Raw genomic sequence first — 17838 nt, 5'->3', positions numbered from 1 at the left:
GACAACAACCACCAGAAAGAGACATTGAACCGTTTATTGGCCTGGGCCTGGGTCTCAGGCATGAGGGGCATCCGGGGAGCTGTATGAGGGGAGACAAGCCCCCAACTGGCTCCTTGCCCCCACAAAGATCCCCTCTCCCAGCCTTTGCAGTCATGAGAAATCACTTTGAGGCGTGAAGTTTCCTTTTCCAGGTGAGCTGCACCCCAGCTCTCAAGTGGGGATATAAGCAAGGAATTACAAAGGAGTGTGTGCAGGGACCAGACCCCTCTTTGGCAGCTTCAACACAGACGTGAGGAGACAAAATAGCATCCATTCTGGGGAAACAGGGTGAGCAGAGGGGATCACAGACATCACACACACAGACACACACAGACACACACAGACACACATAAATATACGTTTGTACCGCAATGTCCCTTCCATCTGTCCACAGAATTTAGCAAAGTCCTTCTGAAGCGGGCAATAGGAGGGCATCCCACAATTGTCCTCGGCACCCCTACCCCCATGCTCCGTTCAATACAACCTGAAAGGAGGCACAGCGGGCTCAAGGCTGCCCTGCCTTATGAGATCTGGTACCTCGGCTGGGTCTGGAGGTGAGAGAGTTTGGGGGTGGTTGTTTTTTGGGGGTCTGGGGCCCTGTACCAACAGCTCCCCTAGAACTTTCTCCAATTCCACCCTGCCCCACTGGGAGGCCCAGAGCCCTCTTCAGGCCCCCAGACCGGTTTTTCCAGCCCTGGGTGATTCCTCTGTGCCCCAAATAGTGCAATCGGCCAATGAGGTCTGAGAATGGGGGTTAGTTCCCCACTGCCACGTGGTTTCCTGGCATCTCACTCACAGAGTCAGAAGAAAGGGAAGAAGTTGCCAAAGTGGCAGCTGGTGAAATTTGGGGAAGCTGTGGATTTGAGCCCGGCAACTGTTAGCCAGGGCCGCCCAGAACGGTCAGGGAGGAGGTCTCCAGCCCTTCAGGACAGTGGTTCTAGGGAAGTGGCCTCTGAGGTGGCCAAGAGAAGGTGGCAAGGGGGCTAAATTCAGAGAGGGGAGTCAGGCACAGGGCGGAGGGTCAGACTGCCCCTGTGCTGTGCTCCTCTCGAGCACCTGCCTGCTGTCACCTGGGCTCTATCCAGGTCTGCCCCCCGCCCGGCCCTCCCCACGATCCAGTTCCGAAGAGGTCACTCCAGCCACCTCGCTGGCCTCCAGGACCCGGCTGCAGCTGTGCCATCCAACTGGTCAGTGCCTCAGTCAGCCATCCCAGGTGTGAAATATCTTCAGCATCACCCAGGTCTGTGGAATGGGGGCATCTTGCTTGGCAGCCCCATGTCTCTGTCCCAGGGTACCCAGTGCCTCTCCATGGAGCCCTCTGCTGCGGTGGCCTGGTTGTCAGCCCACTTGCCCCTCAGACCATTGTGTTGCCCTCCAGAAACGTGGGCGATGTGGGCATGTGTGTGCCCCTCTCCAGGGAGCTGGAGCTGCGGAGAGGCAGGAGGCGGTGGCCCGGGGTCCCGTCCCGCCCCCCTTGCACCCCTGCTGCCCGCCGCCAGCACTGCAGCGGCCGTAATACCTCCCGCCTCAGGTCCCGGCTGCGCCATGTGTAGATGACAGGGTTGAGCAGTGAGTTGAGGGTGGCAAAGGCAAAGAAGTAATGGGCCTGGTAGAGGACAGGGCAGGCCCGGACAGGACAGGCATAGTCCAGGAGGAGGATGCTAAAGGCGGGCAGCCAGCAGAAGATGAAGACGCCCAGCACGATGGTGACCGTCTTGAGCAGGGCCAGTGTCTGCGGGCCAGCCACATCGGCCTGGCTGGAGCGGACCACACAGTAGATGCGGATGTACAGGGCTACGATGGCTGATAAGATGACCGAGAAGATGGTCACCACGCAGAGGACGTAGGGCTTGGCGTAGAGCGGCAGGACAGTGGAGCAGGTCTCCAGGTGGCCCAGGCAGTTCCAGCCAAGGATGGGCAGGCCGCCGAGAACCAGCGAGATGAGCCACGAGGCCGCGATAAGCAGCAGCATGCGACAGCTCTTGTCGCTGCCGTAGAGCTTGACCTTGGCGATGGCCACGTGCCGCTCGATGGCGATGGCCAGGAGGCTGAAGACAGAGGCGGAGAGCGTGATGAAGGCAGAGCCCTCACGGGCGAACCACTGCACGGGTGTCAGCCCCAGTGTGACAGAGCCCGAGAGCAAAGTATTGGCTATGAAGGCCACGCCCGCCAGCAGGTCTGAGGCAGCCAGATTGCCCAGGAACAGGTACATGGCCGAGTGGAACTTGCTGTTGCGGGCAACCGCGATGAGCACCAGCAGGTTTTCCACCACGATGGCGCAACAGAGGATGACGATGAGGGCTGAGGCCACCTGGCGGGAGGGCGTCTCCTTCGTGTCCAGATTCTCCTTGGTGTAATTATAGTGTTCCTTGACCTTGCTGGAGCTTAGGTACTCTGAGTACACGTTGCCCATGGTGGGGCTTAGTAGCCAGCTGGGGCCATGGGGCTGTCAGAGCTGCAGAGAGAAAAGACAGATAGACAGGTCAGTGCCGTGGCTGCTGCCTGGGTTGACTCTGGACGGCTGTGGTTCAAGTCCCAACTCTGTCACATGAAGTCAGAATGATCATCATCTCTGCTTTACAAATGGGAAACCGGAGAGGTCAATTCACTTTCCCAAAGCCTCAAAGCTAGTCAGTGGCAGAGCCTCAGAGACCCACTCCAAAGCCTCTATAACCTCTAGGCTACAGTGTCTTTCAAAGGAACAGAAGCTCCCCCAAAGGGCACGAAAGACACAAAATGGACTTCCGGAAGCCTTACCCACCTACCCAGAGAGGGAGTCTTAGCCAGGACCTGGAGGGATTGTCTCATTTCTTGAAAACACTGGACCCTCGGGCCTCATGCCGCCTGCCAACCTGGGTCAGTGAGATGCTCTCGCTGATAGCACCATCCTCTGCTCATTACCACCCCCTGCCCTGGATTTCAGGCTGGGTCTAAGCCTAGAGGCCATACGTGTTCCCAAGATAAGGTCTTGGGGAGACACCTGAGGTTTGAGCATCACAGAGGTCACGTCATCTTCAAGGACTCAGACCTTGCAGGCAATCCAAGGTTCAACCCCACTCCACCTCTGACACGCTGTGGGATATTGTGCCAAGTCACTCAACACTTGGCCTCTAAGTCTCAATGGCCTCATCTGTGCAGTGGGGAGAAGAAAGCCCACTTCAGAGGGGTGATGGGAAAATCCTGTTGAACGATACACGAGGCACCCGTAGCATACAGCAGGCACTCAATAAATATTAGCTAATATTATTAGCTTCCCTCTTCCTGCCACACCCACAGCTAGGGACTAGGTGCTCTCCTCCCAATCTTTTGGTAAGGGATGTTGAGTGAGCCAGCCAGGCAAGATTCCCAACAGCCTGTTCTCATCAGCACCATCTAGCCCTGCCCTGGGACAGAGGGTCCTAGCAGGGTGGGCAGAGCGCTGGCACCCCCCTCCCCAGCCAAGATGAAATCCAGATGTGAGGCCCTTGGAACAAACAGGGTTGAGTCCCGGCTCCCCAGTCACATCCGGTGCAGGGAGGCTGGGAGGGGGTGATGGGATGGGGGAGCCACAGGAGACCCGTCTGGGAGGTCCTGGCTGGGAGGATGGGGCAGCTGTGCGAAGCCATGTGAGTGGTGAGGGGGCGTGAAGCCCCGCGGGGGTGGGGGGGAACGGTATTCGGTATTCGCTTTCATGAAAGCCTGAGTCACCCCTCTCTCAAGGAAAACTGAGCCGTGGGGGGAAGGGGTGGGAAGATGGGCGTGGGCAGAGAGGGTGAGAGGCTGACTTCATGGCCTCCCCCCAGCTTGGTAGTTGGCGGGGGGGTCTCAGAGGAGCTGGTGCAGTGTCCGCCTTTCACGAGGGGCACAGGGGAGCCAGGAGGAAGCTCCAGACCAGCCTTTAGTTCAATGGAGGGGGCCGTGGGAAGAGACCTCCCCAGGTCCCTGGAAACACGCCTAGCAAGGACCACGTGCACGCCAGGAGCGCCAGGAGCACCGTTCCAGAAAAGGCTGGTTAGGCCGGTTCCCAGTGAGCCTGGGAGTGATGAGGGGCTTCCGGGGTCGTCCAGCCATCTCAGTCCCGGACACCCCCTCAGAGGGGGTGCCCTGGCTCCTGGCCCGATAGAGACAGCTGCTCCCCCTGGGCGAAGGGACATCCGTCCTAGTTTGGGAACAGAGAAGGGCTTGTGCACATCCCCAGGGACTGTCGCCCCGCCCAGATCGCCACACAGAGGCTCCTTGTTCCCCTGCCGGACGGGCCCCGGTCGCCCCGATGCCCTCTGCCCGTTGCAGCCGGCTTGGCCCAGGTCTGGGCCTTACCAGACCGGCCGTCGGGCCAGAAACAGCCCGCGCCCTGATTGGCTCATTTTCAATTCCAGGGCATTGAGCAATTCGCCTATTGGCCTGAGCTTTCCATCCTCGACATTCGATTGGCCCAGTTGGGGGCGCTCTATGGCTAGCACTACTGATCTGGTCCTTTACAGGCGGTTGGAGCTCACTTCTTTCCAGGACATTATTAAGACTCTGTGGATGTCCCCGGGGAGAGTTTGAACCACAGCCTGACCGCTGGGTCACCCCGACCAGACGCCCCCAGGCTGCCCTGGCCTACTGCCCCTCCTGGGGATCATAATTGAGAATCAAGGACCCATTGCAGGTCTGGGAAGCACACTTGCTGGTGGGCTAGAAGCCCAGGGTATGTCCCAAGGCCTCCCCCTCCACCACCGCTCAGACCCCTCTCTTGTCTGGCAGCCAAGAGAAAGATTTATGGCCGCTTCCTAGAGAAATAAGAAATGGTTTCAGGACTTCCCTGGTGGCGCAGTGGTTAAGAATCCACCTGCCAATGCAGGGGACACAGGTTTGAGCCCTGGTCCAGGAAGATCCCACATGCTGCGGAGCGACTAAGCCCATGCGCCACAACTACTGAGCCTGCGCTCTAGAGCCCGCGAGCCACAACTACTGAGCCCGCGTGCCACAACTACTGAAGCCTGTGCGCCTAGAGCCCGTGCTCCCCAACAAGAGAAGCCACCGTAATGAGAAGCCTGTGCACCGCAACGAAGAGTAGCCCCGCTCGCCGCAACTAGAGAAAGCCCGCGTGCAGCAACAAAGACCCAACGCAGCCAAAAATTAAATAAATAAATAAATTTATTAAAAAAAAAAGAAAGGAAAATGGTTTCAGCCCTCGTACCCCAGGGACTGACCAAAATGTCTGTCTTCTTCCCTGAGGGGAAGATCCTCACTTCGGGCAGCCTCAGGAGGGGTGGTTATTAGAGAAGGGGAATCTGAGGCCCACAATGCCTCCGTCTTCTCCACTAGGACCTTGCTTAAGGCAGGTTCATGCTTCCCAGAAAGAGGAAGCAGGGTCTGGAGGTTGGGGCTGGCACAGTCACCCCCAGGCAGACACAGGCCTTTCCTGCTTCCCCTCCCTGTGTCAGGCTCCCAGGCCTGGCTAACATAGGACCTGACTCCCTCCCAGATGCTCAGTAAGACGTCCCTGGGCTCAGCACTGGGGAATGGCCAGGCCTGAAATGGAGCAAGAGGGACAAGTGACAGGGTTTGGAGGGAAGGGAAGCGAGACAGACCAAGACTGTTCAGGGGGAGATTAGGAGAGTAGAAGGCAAGAGGAAGCCTCAGTGGCTTCCAGGAGCCCCTCGCCCAAGTTCCATGGAGGCAGGCCCTGTGGTTACTGTTCCCCTGGGCACTCCCTGGTCCCATGCCCCATGCCCTAGGGCAGCGCCCTAGGCTTGGTTTCCCCTCAGTTGCCCTCTACACTGCCATGCTCCATGCAGCATCCAGGGGGAGCTTTTAAATTTATAGCTCCAATATGTCACTCCTCAGCTCCAAATTCTTCCATGGCTCCCCACTACCTAAAATGGCCTGGCCCCTGCCCACCTCCCCTCCTCCCAGTCTCCCCCAGGGTCAGTCCACTCCAACCACACTGGCCTCCGATGTGTCAGCCCCATTCTTACCTCAGAGCTTTTGCCTCTGCTGTTTCTCCACCTGGCATGGCCTTCCCACAAAACCCTGAATGACTGTCTCCCCACCTTTCAGGTTTCTGTTTGGTGGCCTCCTCTAACCACCAGGCTATCCTAGCCACCTTCCCTAGGCCCTTTCTACCACAGCATCTTCTTATTATATTCACAGCACTTGCCAATTTCAGCAATAATGATTGTATTTCTTGTTTTCTGTTTCCAGGGTAGAATGTGTGTCAGAGGACAGCAACTAAGTCTGTTTTCACTCCCTGGAATGATGCCTGGCATACAGAAAGCGCTCAGAAAACGTGTAGGATGGATGGATGGATGGATGGATGGATGGATGGATGGATGGATGGATGGGTGGATGCATGACCAAACGAACGAGGCCCCAGTGGGCCCCCGAGGGCGGAGGCTCCAAAACTCAGCCCAGGCCCAAACAACAGCAAGGGAGGCTGGAGACGCCCCTGGTCCGCTGGGAGGCCACCCCCACCAGGCGAAGCCCAGCTGGGCGTCTCCTTGGAGACGGCGCCACGACCCGCCCCCGCCCTTGGGCTGCAGTCTCGGCCTCCTTATCTGGCGGTGGAATGCACGGTATCCACACTCGCTGCCTCTGGGGCCGCGCCTCCTCTCTCCCGCGACAGCCACACGCGGGTGACCCACACATCTCCAAGTGGGGGTGGGGGGCTCCTCTGCGTCCAGCCAGGGGCCCAGCCTCGATATTCCCAGAGGACTGGGGAGAGGTGGGGAGAGATCCCAGCAGCTGCTGCACCGCGAATGCCGCACGCGTGTCGCACCACGCGGGGGACCGTGGGCTCAGCGCGTGGCGCCCGGAGCGTCCCATTAGGGCACAGTCGGGAGAGGGGATGGAAATCCCCGGGTGAGTCAACTCGTGCCAGAGGAGTGGGCGAGGTTCCCACGCTTGGCTGGGCCCGGAACCACGCGGGGTCCGCACCACGGATGCCCTCACCCACTCCCCATCCCCGGGTCCCAGGGGAAAGAAGAGACGCCGGAGCCACGCAGTCAGGTTCACTTTCCTTCCAGAGCAAAGCCACGACCCCGCGGGGGGACTGGAAGAGACGAACTACTCGGGGAAACTGAGGCAGAGGACCAGATGTGGAGGAGGTGGGCAACTGCCTTCCTCTGGGGCCCCGCCCCTTGGCCTGGAGGTACTGCGGCGCGCGGCACTTTTCGCCTTCGCCCAGCCGGAGTCAGCAAAGAGGGGAGTCCTCCCCTCCCCCATACACACTCCCCAAACCCCCGGTCCGGGGGCACGCCATCCAGCCTCCCAGTCTCCGGCCGAAAGCGCTCGGATTCCGCCTTCTCCTCGGGGCCAACTTCCTGCCGCTGGAGAAGGCGGGGAGCTCAGTCTGGGGGTTCGCGGCTGAGGCAGTGGGGCCTCCTGGGGTCGTGGAGAGGGCGCATAATGACCACTCCCTCGGTGCAGCAGGAGCACGGGCGGCGCGTGCGCGCCCGCGACGCCCCCCGACCCCTGGCCCGCGCCCCTAGCTCCGATCCCGCGACCTCCGGGGACCAGGGCCCGCCCTTTCTGCTTCCCCCTCGCCACGCACGCTCACCTGGCTAGGCCGACCGGGGTCCTTGCCCTGGCCGGAGGGGCTTTGGCGTCTGCGTCCCCGGGACGGCCGCGGCTAGGGCTGGGACTGCCCGCCGGGCTCCTCTGCGTCCCGGGGCTGGGGACCGGGGACGGAGGGGGACCGGGAGAGGCGCCGCCTCGGCCCCCACTTGCCCCGCCCTATCTCCGCCTCCTTTCCGGCGGCGGCAGCAGCAATGAATTCCAGATGTGGGCAGCCCAGCGGGGCGCGCGCGAGGGCGGGCGGGGAGGAGGCGGGCGAGGAGGAGGCGCGCGGGGTCCCTTTGTCCGCACCCCCACCTCCAGCCCTGCCCCTCCCAGCCCCCACCCGTGAGAAGCGGTCGGCGCATGACGTCACGCAGCCCCGTGCTGTCCAGTCGCTTCTGGCCAGGTGACCTCAACCTGAAACGACTGTCTTGGATTGCAGATGTACTCTTGGCCCATCCCTGGGAGCCTGGAATTGGAGGAGCGCGTGCAATCCCCTTTATTTACTCAGCGAGGAGCCACGAAGCACCTACTAAGTGTCAACACAACAAATAGGCATTAAGTGCCCACTGTGTGTTCATCCAACAAGTAAGCAAGTTCCTACTATGTGCCAGGCCCTGCCTCAAAGAATGGATTGGTTTTTGCCTTGATAAGGCCCCAGAATTCAGGCGCTGGCCCCTCTGCCCTAGAAGACTGGGAGCACCCAGAAGCTTCCACTGCCTCTGTCAATCGATTGCTCTCGCTGTGGTTGACCAGCAGGCCCAGGTTGAGTCCTGCCTTTCAAGTTTTGAGGCCCAATCTTCTATCCACTTCTTCTTTTTTTTTTTGCCGTGGCACGAGGGATCTTAGTTCCCCGACTGGGATGGAAACCGTGCCCCCTGCAATGGAAGCGTGGAGTCTTAACCACTGGACCGCCAGGGAAGTCCTATCCAGTTCTTTAGTTTCCCTCTTTTCCTCATTCAGCTTTTCCTGGGCATATCTGGGTGCCTGGCTGCAGAAATGAAGCACACCTTCATTTACTGATGCGTGTGCGTGAAATCAGTGACTAGACGACATGCCCCTCACTCCTTTAACAAATGTTTTTGGTGTACCTGCTGGGCACAGCGGTGAACAGAACAGGAAAAAAAGCCCTTGCCTTCATGGAACTTATGTTCAGGAGGGTACTGTTGTGAAGATGAATACATAATCTGCTTATATGTTTACTTACCACATACAGTAAGCACCTGCTCTGTGCCAGATACCATACTAAAAGGCTGGAGATAGATCAGGAAACAAAACAGATAAAACTCCCTGTTCCAATGGAGTTGATGTTCTACTGTATGTGCTCAGAATATCCAGAATATTGTAAGAAGAAGAAACTGATAAATTTCCTGGGTGAGGAACTGAAAGATAGGGGACAGGGGACAGGAGGGAGGTAGCTTTCACTCTGTGAATCCTTTTGTACGTTTTGACTTTTGTAACATGTGCCCTATTCCAACAATAAATTAAATTGAAAGTTAGACTGCTTGATACCCAGTGCAAGAAAAAGGAGGGAGAGGGTGTTATCTATCTTCTCTCTCTCTATCTTTTTTTTTTGTTTTTTTTTTTGTTTTTCACGGCACCACATGGCTTGTGGGATCTTAGTTCCCCAACCAGGGATTGAACCCGGGCCCTCAGCAGTGAAAGCACGGAGTCCTAACCACTGGACCACCAGGGAATTCCCTATATGTATATGATACTTCAGTGAAGAGTGTTGAAAAGCAAAATGACAAAAAAGTGTATCTGCACTCCCATGTTCATTGCAGCATTATTCACAATAGCCAAGGTATGGAACCTAAGTGTCTGTCAACAGATGAATGGATGAAGATGTGAGATATATATATATATATATATATATATATATATATATATATGTATGTATATATACATACACACATATATATACATATACCCACACACAATGGAATATTATTCAGCCATGAGAAAGGAAGTCCTGTCATTTTCAACAACATGGATGAAACTTGAGGGCCTTATGCTAAGTGAAAAGAGCCAGACAGAGAAAAACAAATACCACATGGTATCACTTTTATGTGGAATTAAAAAAGAAAAAGTCAAACTTACAGAAACAGAGAGTAGGAAAGTGGTTGCCAGGGGCTGTGGTGGGTGGGGAAATAGGGAGAGATTAGTAAAAGGGTGCAAACTTTCAGTTATAATAAGGTCTGGGGATCTAATTTACAGCATGGTGACTACAGTTGGTAATACTGTATCAAACAATTGGAACTTCTGAGTAGAACTTAAATGCTCTCACATCCACAATAAAAAGATAAATATGTGAGGTGAAGGATGTGTTCATTAACTAGATGGGGGGAATCCTTTCCCAATGTATACATATATCCAATCACCTGGATGTACACTTTAAATATCTTACAATTTTACATGTCAGGGATACCTCAGAAAAGCTGAAAATTTTTTAAAATTGTGGATGCTTAAATCCCAGACAATGCAACCAATTTAAAAAAAGGGAGAAGTTCAGCACACTCTTCTGTATGCATAGTATACTCCATAAACAGTGTTGAAAACAAAACTTTGAAAAAGGAAATTAAAGTCGATCCGTTTATGCCTATTAAAAAGTAAAATTGGAGTAGTCTTGATATGAAACTGTATTCAACACGTTAAGATGAAAAAAGCACAATGTAAACCAGTTGCTTGCTTGCCTGCCTGCATTTCTGGGTATATTTATAAGGGCTGTATAAATACACACACATTTGCCTGTGGACATACAGGCCGTCTCCAGGAGAAGGGCACAAGACACCGTCACAGCGGTTACCCCCAAGGAGGGGGACGGGGGGGGCAGGGGAACAGGTGAGAGGGGACCAGACTTTTCATGGTGTACCCTGGGGGTGGGGGGGGGGGACTGTTTGAAATTTTTAGCTCATATTACCAATTCAAAATATTTACAAAGACATGAAAAATCAAATCGAAGGTAACAAATCACCAAACTTCTATTGTAAAATTGTTCCTGTAATAATAATAATAACAAATAGTATCAATAATATAAATAAACAATAACATTGTTAAGAAACATCTATGCTATTATTCAACGTGTCGCTATGAAATAAATTTGTATTAAGAATAAACATATTTAAGTTATTAATAAGGAAATGAATATTAAGAATCAATATATTAATGTTACGTACAGGTATACAGCATATATATTTATATAATGCAACATAGAATGCTCTGTGCCAGCTCTGGTGATACCTCGTTGGTTTCTGCCATCCAAAACTGACAGTCCAATGGAGGAGACCGAAGAAACCAGCCTGTTCTAACACAGGGTAGCAGGGCTTTGATGGGAAGATAAGAAAAGCCAGAGAGTGAATTCACTCCTTTTCCTGAGGCAGATTTCAGTGTCCACTCAGCTCCGGGCCAGATCTTGGGGTCCAGTCAGACCTCAGCACAACCTTACCAAATCCTCTGCCCAAATGAAGTGTGGCTGTACAACCTCTAGAAACCAGGTGTTCAACCCACAGAGGACAAAGTACTAAAAAAACTGGGTCCTCTCCTCGCCAGAGAGCTATCAGAGCGGAAATCTAAGCCCTCTCTGAGGATCTGAGAGCTGGGGAGGAAGTGGCCCCCCCCAGCTTGCCTTGGCTGGCTCAGCAGTTTGCTATCCCCTCAGGGACCTGTGGGTGGGGGGGTACTATCAAGGCTGCAGACATATCCGGCCGTCTGTTAGGGGGACCATGGCTCCTAGACAAAGGTGATGTCCCCAGGGATACACAGATACACCAGCAAGCCACTTCTGCCTCCCCCCCTCACCTCCCACTTCTGGGGTAACATGAGGTCTCCACTGGGTCAGCTGAGGGAACGGGCTAGAGAATTGGGAAACACTGGCATAGATGCCCTGATGGTCCGGGGGGTCAAGGGGAAAGGTGAACCCTCCCTAGGGGGGAATCCCTGAGTGAGAGAACAGCAGAAGAGGAAGGAAACGGGGCCCTTTCCTTGGGGAGCTCCCAAGCAGGGGAAAAAGAAGAAAAGGAAGAGGCTTGGAGCAGCCTCCACTAATTACAGGGCCACTGACAATAATGGCTAACACTCACACGGACAGACTGTGCTGGGTGCGGTTCTATGAATCCTCCAACCCTAGGAGGTGGGTATTATGATTATCATCATCATCCCATTTTTTTAAATAGACTTTATTTTTTAGAACAGTTTCAGGATCACAGCAAAACTGAGCAGAGCTAATTCCCTGGTGGTCCAGTGGCTAGGATTCCATGCTTCCACTGCAGGGGGCACAGGTTCAATCCCTGGTCGGGGAACTAAGGTCCTGCATGCCGCGCGCCATGGCCAAAAAAGGAGAACAAAAAAAAAAAGAAAAGCAAACAAACAAAAAAAACCCCAAAAACAAAATTGAGCAGAAAGTACAGAGATGTCGCATATATCCCTTGCCCCCCACACACACATAGCCTTCCCACCGTCAACAGCCCCTACCAGAGTGGCACATTTGTTACTTTTTTTTTTTTTTAATAAATTTATTTATTTATTTATTTATTGGCTGCATTGGGTCTTCGTTGCTGCACGCGGGCTTTCTCTAGTTGCAGTGAGCGGGGGCCACTCTTCATTGCGGTGCGCAGGCTTCTCATTGTCGTGGCTTCTCTTGTGGCGGAGCACGGGCTCTAGGCACGCAGACTTCAGTAGTTGTGGCACGTGGGCTCAGTAGTTGTGGCGCACGGGCTTAGTTGCTCCGCGGCATGTGGGATCTTCCCGGACCAGGGCTCGAACCCGTGTCCCCTTCATTGGCAGGCGGATTCTTAACCACTGCACCACCAGGGGAGCCCACATTTGTTACTATTGATGAACCTACACGGACACATTGTTATCACCCCAAGTCCATGGTTTACATGAGGGTTCACTCTTGGTGTTGTACAGTCTGTGGGTTTGGACAAATGTATGACACATATCCACCATTATATCAATAGTATCATACAGAATAGTTTCGCTGGCCCAAAAAGCCTCTGTGCTCTGCCTATTCATTACCGCCCCCACCCGTCCTTAATCATTGGCAGTCATTGATCTTTTTCTGTCCCCATAGTTTTGCCTTTTCCTCACCCCATTTTAAAGATGAGGAAAGTGAGGCACACAGTCGTGGTAGGATTTGAACTAGAGCTCTCTGCCCTCTTTTTCATCCCAAGTCCCAGACCCAGTCCTGCCTTGGGGACGTCCCTCCCAATTCCTCCCCCATTGATTTGGAATAGAAGGGCAGTGGTTATCACTGAGGACCACGTCGGTCGTTGGTGAGATGTAGAATGTTCTCCTCTGTAGTCCAGAGGTGAAGGAAACCCTCTGACCTCTGATCCCACCCCACCCCAAACTTTGTGAACTCCCCCCAGTTGATGAGGTCTGGGACTGTCCTCCATCCGCTCTGGGCCTCCACTCTCCCCCCACCCCCAGCTCTCAGGTTTTGGCAGGAGGAACTGCACAAGGAGAAGTGTCTGAGACAGGTCCCAACTTTCTCAACATCACCCCAGGGCTCGGGGGAGGGGCCCAGCTGCAGAGAAGCTTTCCAGATGCTGATCTTGGCAGGCAGCGGAGCTGCAGCGGCCTTGTTTCGTCCATCCATGGGCTTGAGGCCCACTTTCAGCTTCAGGAATGGGGTGGGGAGGCTGCCGGTGGAGGCCAGTCCCTGCCACGTCTGCACCAGATGCAGTTTTAGCCCATTGAGCCTGGGAAGGGTGGGGTGTCTCTTCCAGATCTGGGAGACATACATAGTTAGGGGAGAGGGGAACCCCAAAGGCCCACTTCAGCCCCCCTCCAGCATAATAATAACAGCTGATACATATATCACGTGCCAGTTACTATCCTAAGCTCTTTGCAAATATCAGCCCATCAAAAGCTCACAACAGGGCTTCCCTGGTGGCGCAGTGGTTGGGAGTCTGCCTGCTAGTGCAGGGGACACGGGTTCACGCCCTGGTCTGGGAGGATCCCACATGCCGCGGAGCGACTGGGCCCGTGAGCCACAACTACTGAGCCTGCGCGTCTGGAGCCTGTGCTCCGCAACAAGAGAGGCTGCGATGGTGGGAGGCCCACGCGCCGCGATGAAGAGTGGCCCCCGCTTGCCACAACTGGAGAAGACCCTCGCACAGAAACGAAGACCCAACATAGCAATCAATCAATCAATCAATCAATAAATCTTAAAAAAAAAAAAAAACTCACAACAGCTCCTTTAACTAAGGGATGAATAGACACACTGCAGTTTATCTTCACATGGAAGACCACTCAGGCATATAGTATTTGAAACCTCGAGTTCTGAAAGGAACAAGCGATATAGAACAACATGGATGAATCTCACATGCATTATGATGAGGGAAAGAAGGCAGACACAAAAGACTATATACTGTATGATTCCATTTCTATGCCATTCTAGAAAAGGCAAACTATAGGGACAGAGAGCAACCAGTGATTCGTAGGGCCTGAGGGTGGAGGGAGGGGTTGACTACAAAAAGGCGTGGGGGAATTTTTTGGTGATGGAACAATTCTATATCTTGATTGTGGTGGTGTTTATATGACTGTATATGTTTGTGGAAACTTGTGGAACTGTACACTGAAAAAGGAAAACTTTATTTATTTTTAATTGTATCTTAAACAAAAACCCCTCACAACTGCCCTCCATCAGTAAAAGTCCACTTAGGATAATAGACATATCTCAAACAGAGGGGCTTTAATACAGGGGTTGGTTACCTAGATGAGAAACCAAAGCATGGGAGGGGTGAGACAACTTGCTAATTAACAAATAGGGAGACCATGTCCAGTGGGAGATGCTGTCAGAAGCAGCTGAGGAGAACTACCCTGGCTTCTCCTATCTTCTTGCCCTCCAATCTACCCTCAGTGCCTGCCATTGGCTAAATCTGGGCACAGAAGGCAGGGGACAAGAGGGCTACCCTGTGCAGGGGTCAGCCCTTAGCCATGGGGCAGGGACAGAGCAGGGAATGGGTGACCTGAGGGTACACAGGTGCAAGGCTGGCACAAAATATATGAGGAAGGGGTGATTATACCCCCATTTTACAGAGGGGGAAACTGAGGCCCAGACAGCCCATGTGCCCTACCCAGGGGTTCAAGCCCTGAGGGGGTCTGACTCTCTGCCAAAACCCAGGGGGCTGTTTCTGCGCCTTTTTTTCTGCTCCACGCACCCGCTTTGACGCTGAACTGAAGGGAACTGAAGGGAATGGAAACATCTATGCAAATCAGGCCCGTCCCTAGGGGTTGGGGGAGAATGCCTCAATGGGGACTCCTCCTCCTCCTCACACGCTTGGCAGTTACCCACAAACTGAGCTGCAAACAAACACACAGCAGATGTTTTGGCAGTTGATGGGGATGTACTTTAAACAGCTCTCCCAAAGAGGTCAGACCGCCCCGCTATCAATCCTGCACTCATACCCTGCATCTTCTATCTGAAGGTTGCCCCCCAATATTCCAGCCTTGACTCTGGCCTTTGTGAAAACCCTGGCACAGTGATGGGGGGCTAGGAATGGCCAGATGTTGGGGGGCCCTCCAGCTTCCAATATATGCTCCCTAAATTGCTATCATGCCCGTGGCCAGCAAAGACCCTCTCTGGGCTGCAAGGCTGATGCTGGCCCACTGGGGACAGAGGTCACCTACAACTGAGCCTTTGATCCACAGGAATGGGCTGGACACCTCGACCTTTGACTCCACCCAGGCTTGGGCCAAAACGGTCAAACTTTGAGCCTCGCAGTGTGAAGGTCTCGAGGTCATTACCTCCCTCTCATTAAGGCTCACAATCAATAATGCCAGTGGGGGAACCGTGTGCAAACTGCTTTCTCTACATTCCATTTGTTCAATTACTATGTATTGAGAACCTTCTGGGTGCCTGGCACCCTTCTCCTTCTTAGCATGGGGGCCCAGCAGTGAAAGAAACAAAGACCTCTGTTCTCCAGGAGCTGACGTTCTAGTGGAGGAGACAGACAAGAAGCAGGATAAATAAGAACATGATGTCATCTGTTAGAATGTGGTGTAAATTCTGGAAACAATGACACTGGGAAGGCAGATTAGATATGTGGGGTAGGAAGAGACTGTGATTTTTAGACCCAGTGTCACCTGAGAAAGTGACATTTGAGTAAAGACCTGAAGGAGATGAGGGAGTGAACCATGCAGATATTTAGGGGAGAGTGGTCCACGTAGAAGGGACAGCCTGTGCAAAGGCCCTGAGGCTGGTGTGAGATTGACAGGTTCTGGTGAGAAGACCAGTGTGGTGGAAACCACAGAGAGATAGAGGGGGACAGTGAGAGGAAGTGAGGACAGGTCCTGCAGGGCATTGTGGGCTGCAGTGAGGACTTCGGCTTTTGTTCTAAGGACTTTGGCTTTTGCTGTAGGAGGCATGGAGGGTTCTGAGCAGAGAAGGGATGGATCTGACTCAGGTACTTACAGGTTCCCTTTGTGGGGGTGGGGGGGAAACACTGTGGGGACTGAGGATGGAAGGAAAGAGAACTCATCCTCCACACAGCTCAGTAGGGGAGAGTTTGTGTGTGTCCCACCTACCAATTAGGGCCGAACTCTGAAAGTGCTAACCACTTGCCCAGGGACACCCAACCAATTAGCAGCAGCCCCTGGATTTGAACCTGTGTCTATATGACTCCAGTGCCATTGGGTAAATAATCATTCATTGGGTACCTTATGTGCCTGTGACCTCAGGGGGTTACAGATCTTGAGACCCAAGAGACAGAGAGGGGGGCTCTGTTTCTGGTAATACCCCTGCATTAGGATGATGAACAAAGGAATTCACTCAAGAAACATGTATTGAGCGCCCACTGTGTTACAGGCACTATGCTGGCTGCAGGGAACAAGACAGAGAAAAATTTCTGCCAAGAAGGGGAGACAAAATTTCTCCTCTAGTAGGGGAGACAGACAAAAAGCATTAAAAAAAAACCCAGGAGGGATTTCCCTGGTGGTCCAGTGGTTAAAAATCTGCCTTCCAATGCCTGCCTTCGATCCCTGGTTAGGGAACTAAGAGCCCAAATGCCGCGGGGCAACTAAGCCCGCATGCCGCAACTACTGAGACCCCACGCTCTAGAGCCCACGCGCCACAACTAGAGAGAAGCCCGAGTGCCGCAACTAGAGAAGCCCACACACCACAACTAAGACCCGATGCAGCCAAATAAATAAATAACAAATATTTTTAAAAAGATAAAGATCCTTAAAAAAAAAAACCAGGAAATTATATAGGATGTTAGAAGATAAGTACTGATGGAAAAAAATAGGGCGGGATAAGGCGGTCAGAAGGGCCAGGGGTGGGGATTGCAATTTGAAATAGGGTGGTCAGGACAGGCTTCTCGGAGGAGGTGACATTTGAGCAAAGAATTGGAGGTGAGGGATCGAGTCACGTGTAGGAAAAGTATGATCTGGGAAAAGTATGATCCAGGCAGAAGGAACAACAGTACTAAAGGCCCTGAGGTGGGTTCAACATAAATGACTGAGTCAATGAACAAAGCTTGTGGCCATCAGGAAAGTCCAGCCACCCCTTCCCCCAGTCCCCACTTCTGGCTTCTGCAACTGCTGTTTCCTCAGCCTGGATCACATTTTTTCCTTTGGACAAACTCCTGATGGACCCTCAAGCCTTAGCTCTCCGGTTGCAGCTTCAGAAAAGTTGCCTCTGAGACCCCTGCCGCCACAGATTAGCAGTTCTTCCCCTGTGCTCCCACAGACCCTGTAGACCCTGTTCCCTCCCCCATTCTGACCTTTCAACCTTCTGCACTGGGCTGTGAGTATCTCAAGGGTGTCTGCTGGATTTACCCCAGCAGTACACAGTAGGTGCCCAATAAATCATTAAGCAGCTAAGTGCTGTTCCATCCTTCACCACATAAAATCTAAATTCTCTTGCACAGGACAGACTTGTAAATCTGTCTGTAAAATAATAAACTGGTTCTGGGAGAAGACACACAGCTGGTTGTGGTGGCGGCTTCTGGGAAGGGAAAAAGGTGGGTGGGGGCAGCGCAGGGAACAGAGGGTGGAGGAGACAGACTTTTCACTCTAGCTTTCTTTTTGTAGTTTTTGGAATTTTCTTTACTAGGTGTGTGAATTACTTATGCAAACATAAAATGAATAAACAAAATTGTACAAAATTAAAAGACCTTTTAAAATTGCAAAGTGTGTGGAGTTTGAAGCACATATCCACGGTTCTTGCAAGGATAGAATGCACAATGAAATACATTATAAGTTTTCATTAATACTTCACAAAAATATCCATATGTTATATATCAGATGCAAAAAAACAAAACAAAAGCCTTC

The 17838-nt window shown here is 53.0% G+C and overlaps 1 protein-coding gene across 1 annotated transcript; it reads right to left on the bottom strand.

Moving 5' to 3' along the window:
- Positions 1–20: 20 nt before the first annotated feature.
- S1PR2 (sphingosine-1-phosphate receptor 2) lies at positions 21–7777 on the bottom strand. The gene is made up of 2 exons (XM_061188785.1): positions 7562–7777; positions 21–2494 (listed from the first exon to the last, which is right to left on the bottom strand). Exon 2 carries the CDS (start codon positions 2450–2452, stop codon positions 1394–1396), a length of 1059 nt encoding a protein of 352 aa, XP_061044768.1. The 5' UTR covers positions 2453–2494; positions 7562–7777; the 3' UTR covers positions 21–1393.
- Between the last annotated feature and the right edge of the window lie 10061 nt (positions 7778–17838).

This window comes from Eubalaena glacialis, chromosome 4 (assembly GCF_028564815.1).
Source record: "Eubalaena glacialis isolate mEubGla1 chromosome 4, mEubGla1.1.hap2.+ XY, whole genome shotgun sequence".
NCBI classification, from domain to species: Eukaryota; Metazoa; Chordata; class Mammalia; order Artiodactyla; family Balaenidae; genus Eubalaena; species Eubalaena glacialis.
The sequence above is the reverse complement of the archived record's forward strand: the minus strand, read 5'-3'. Positions and strand labels throughout refer to the sequence as shown.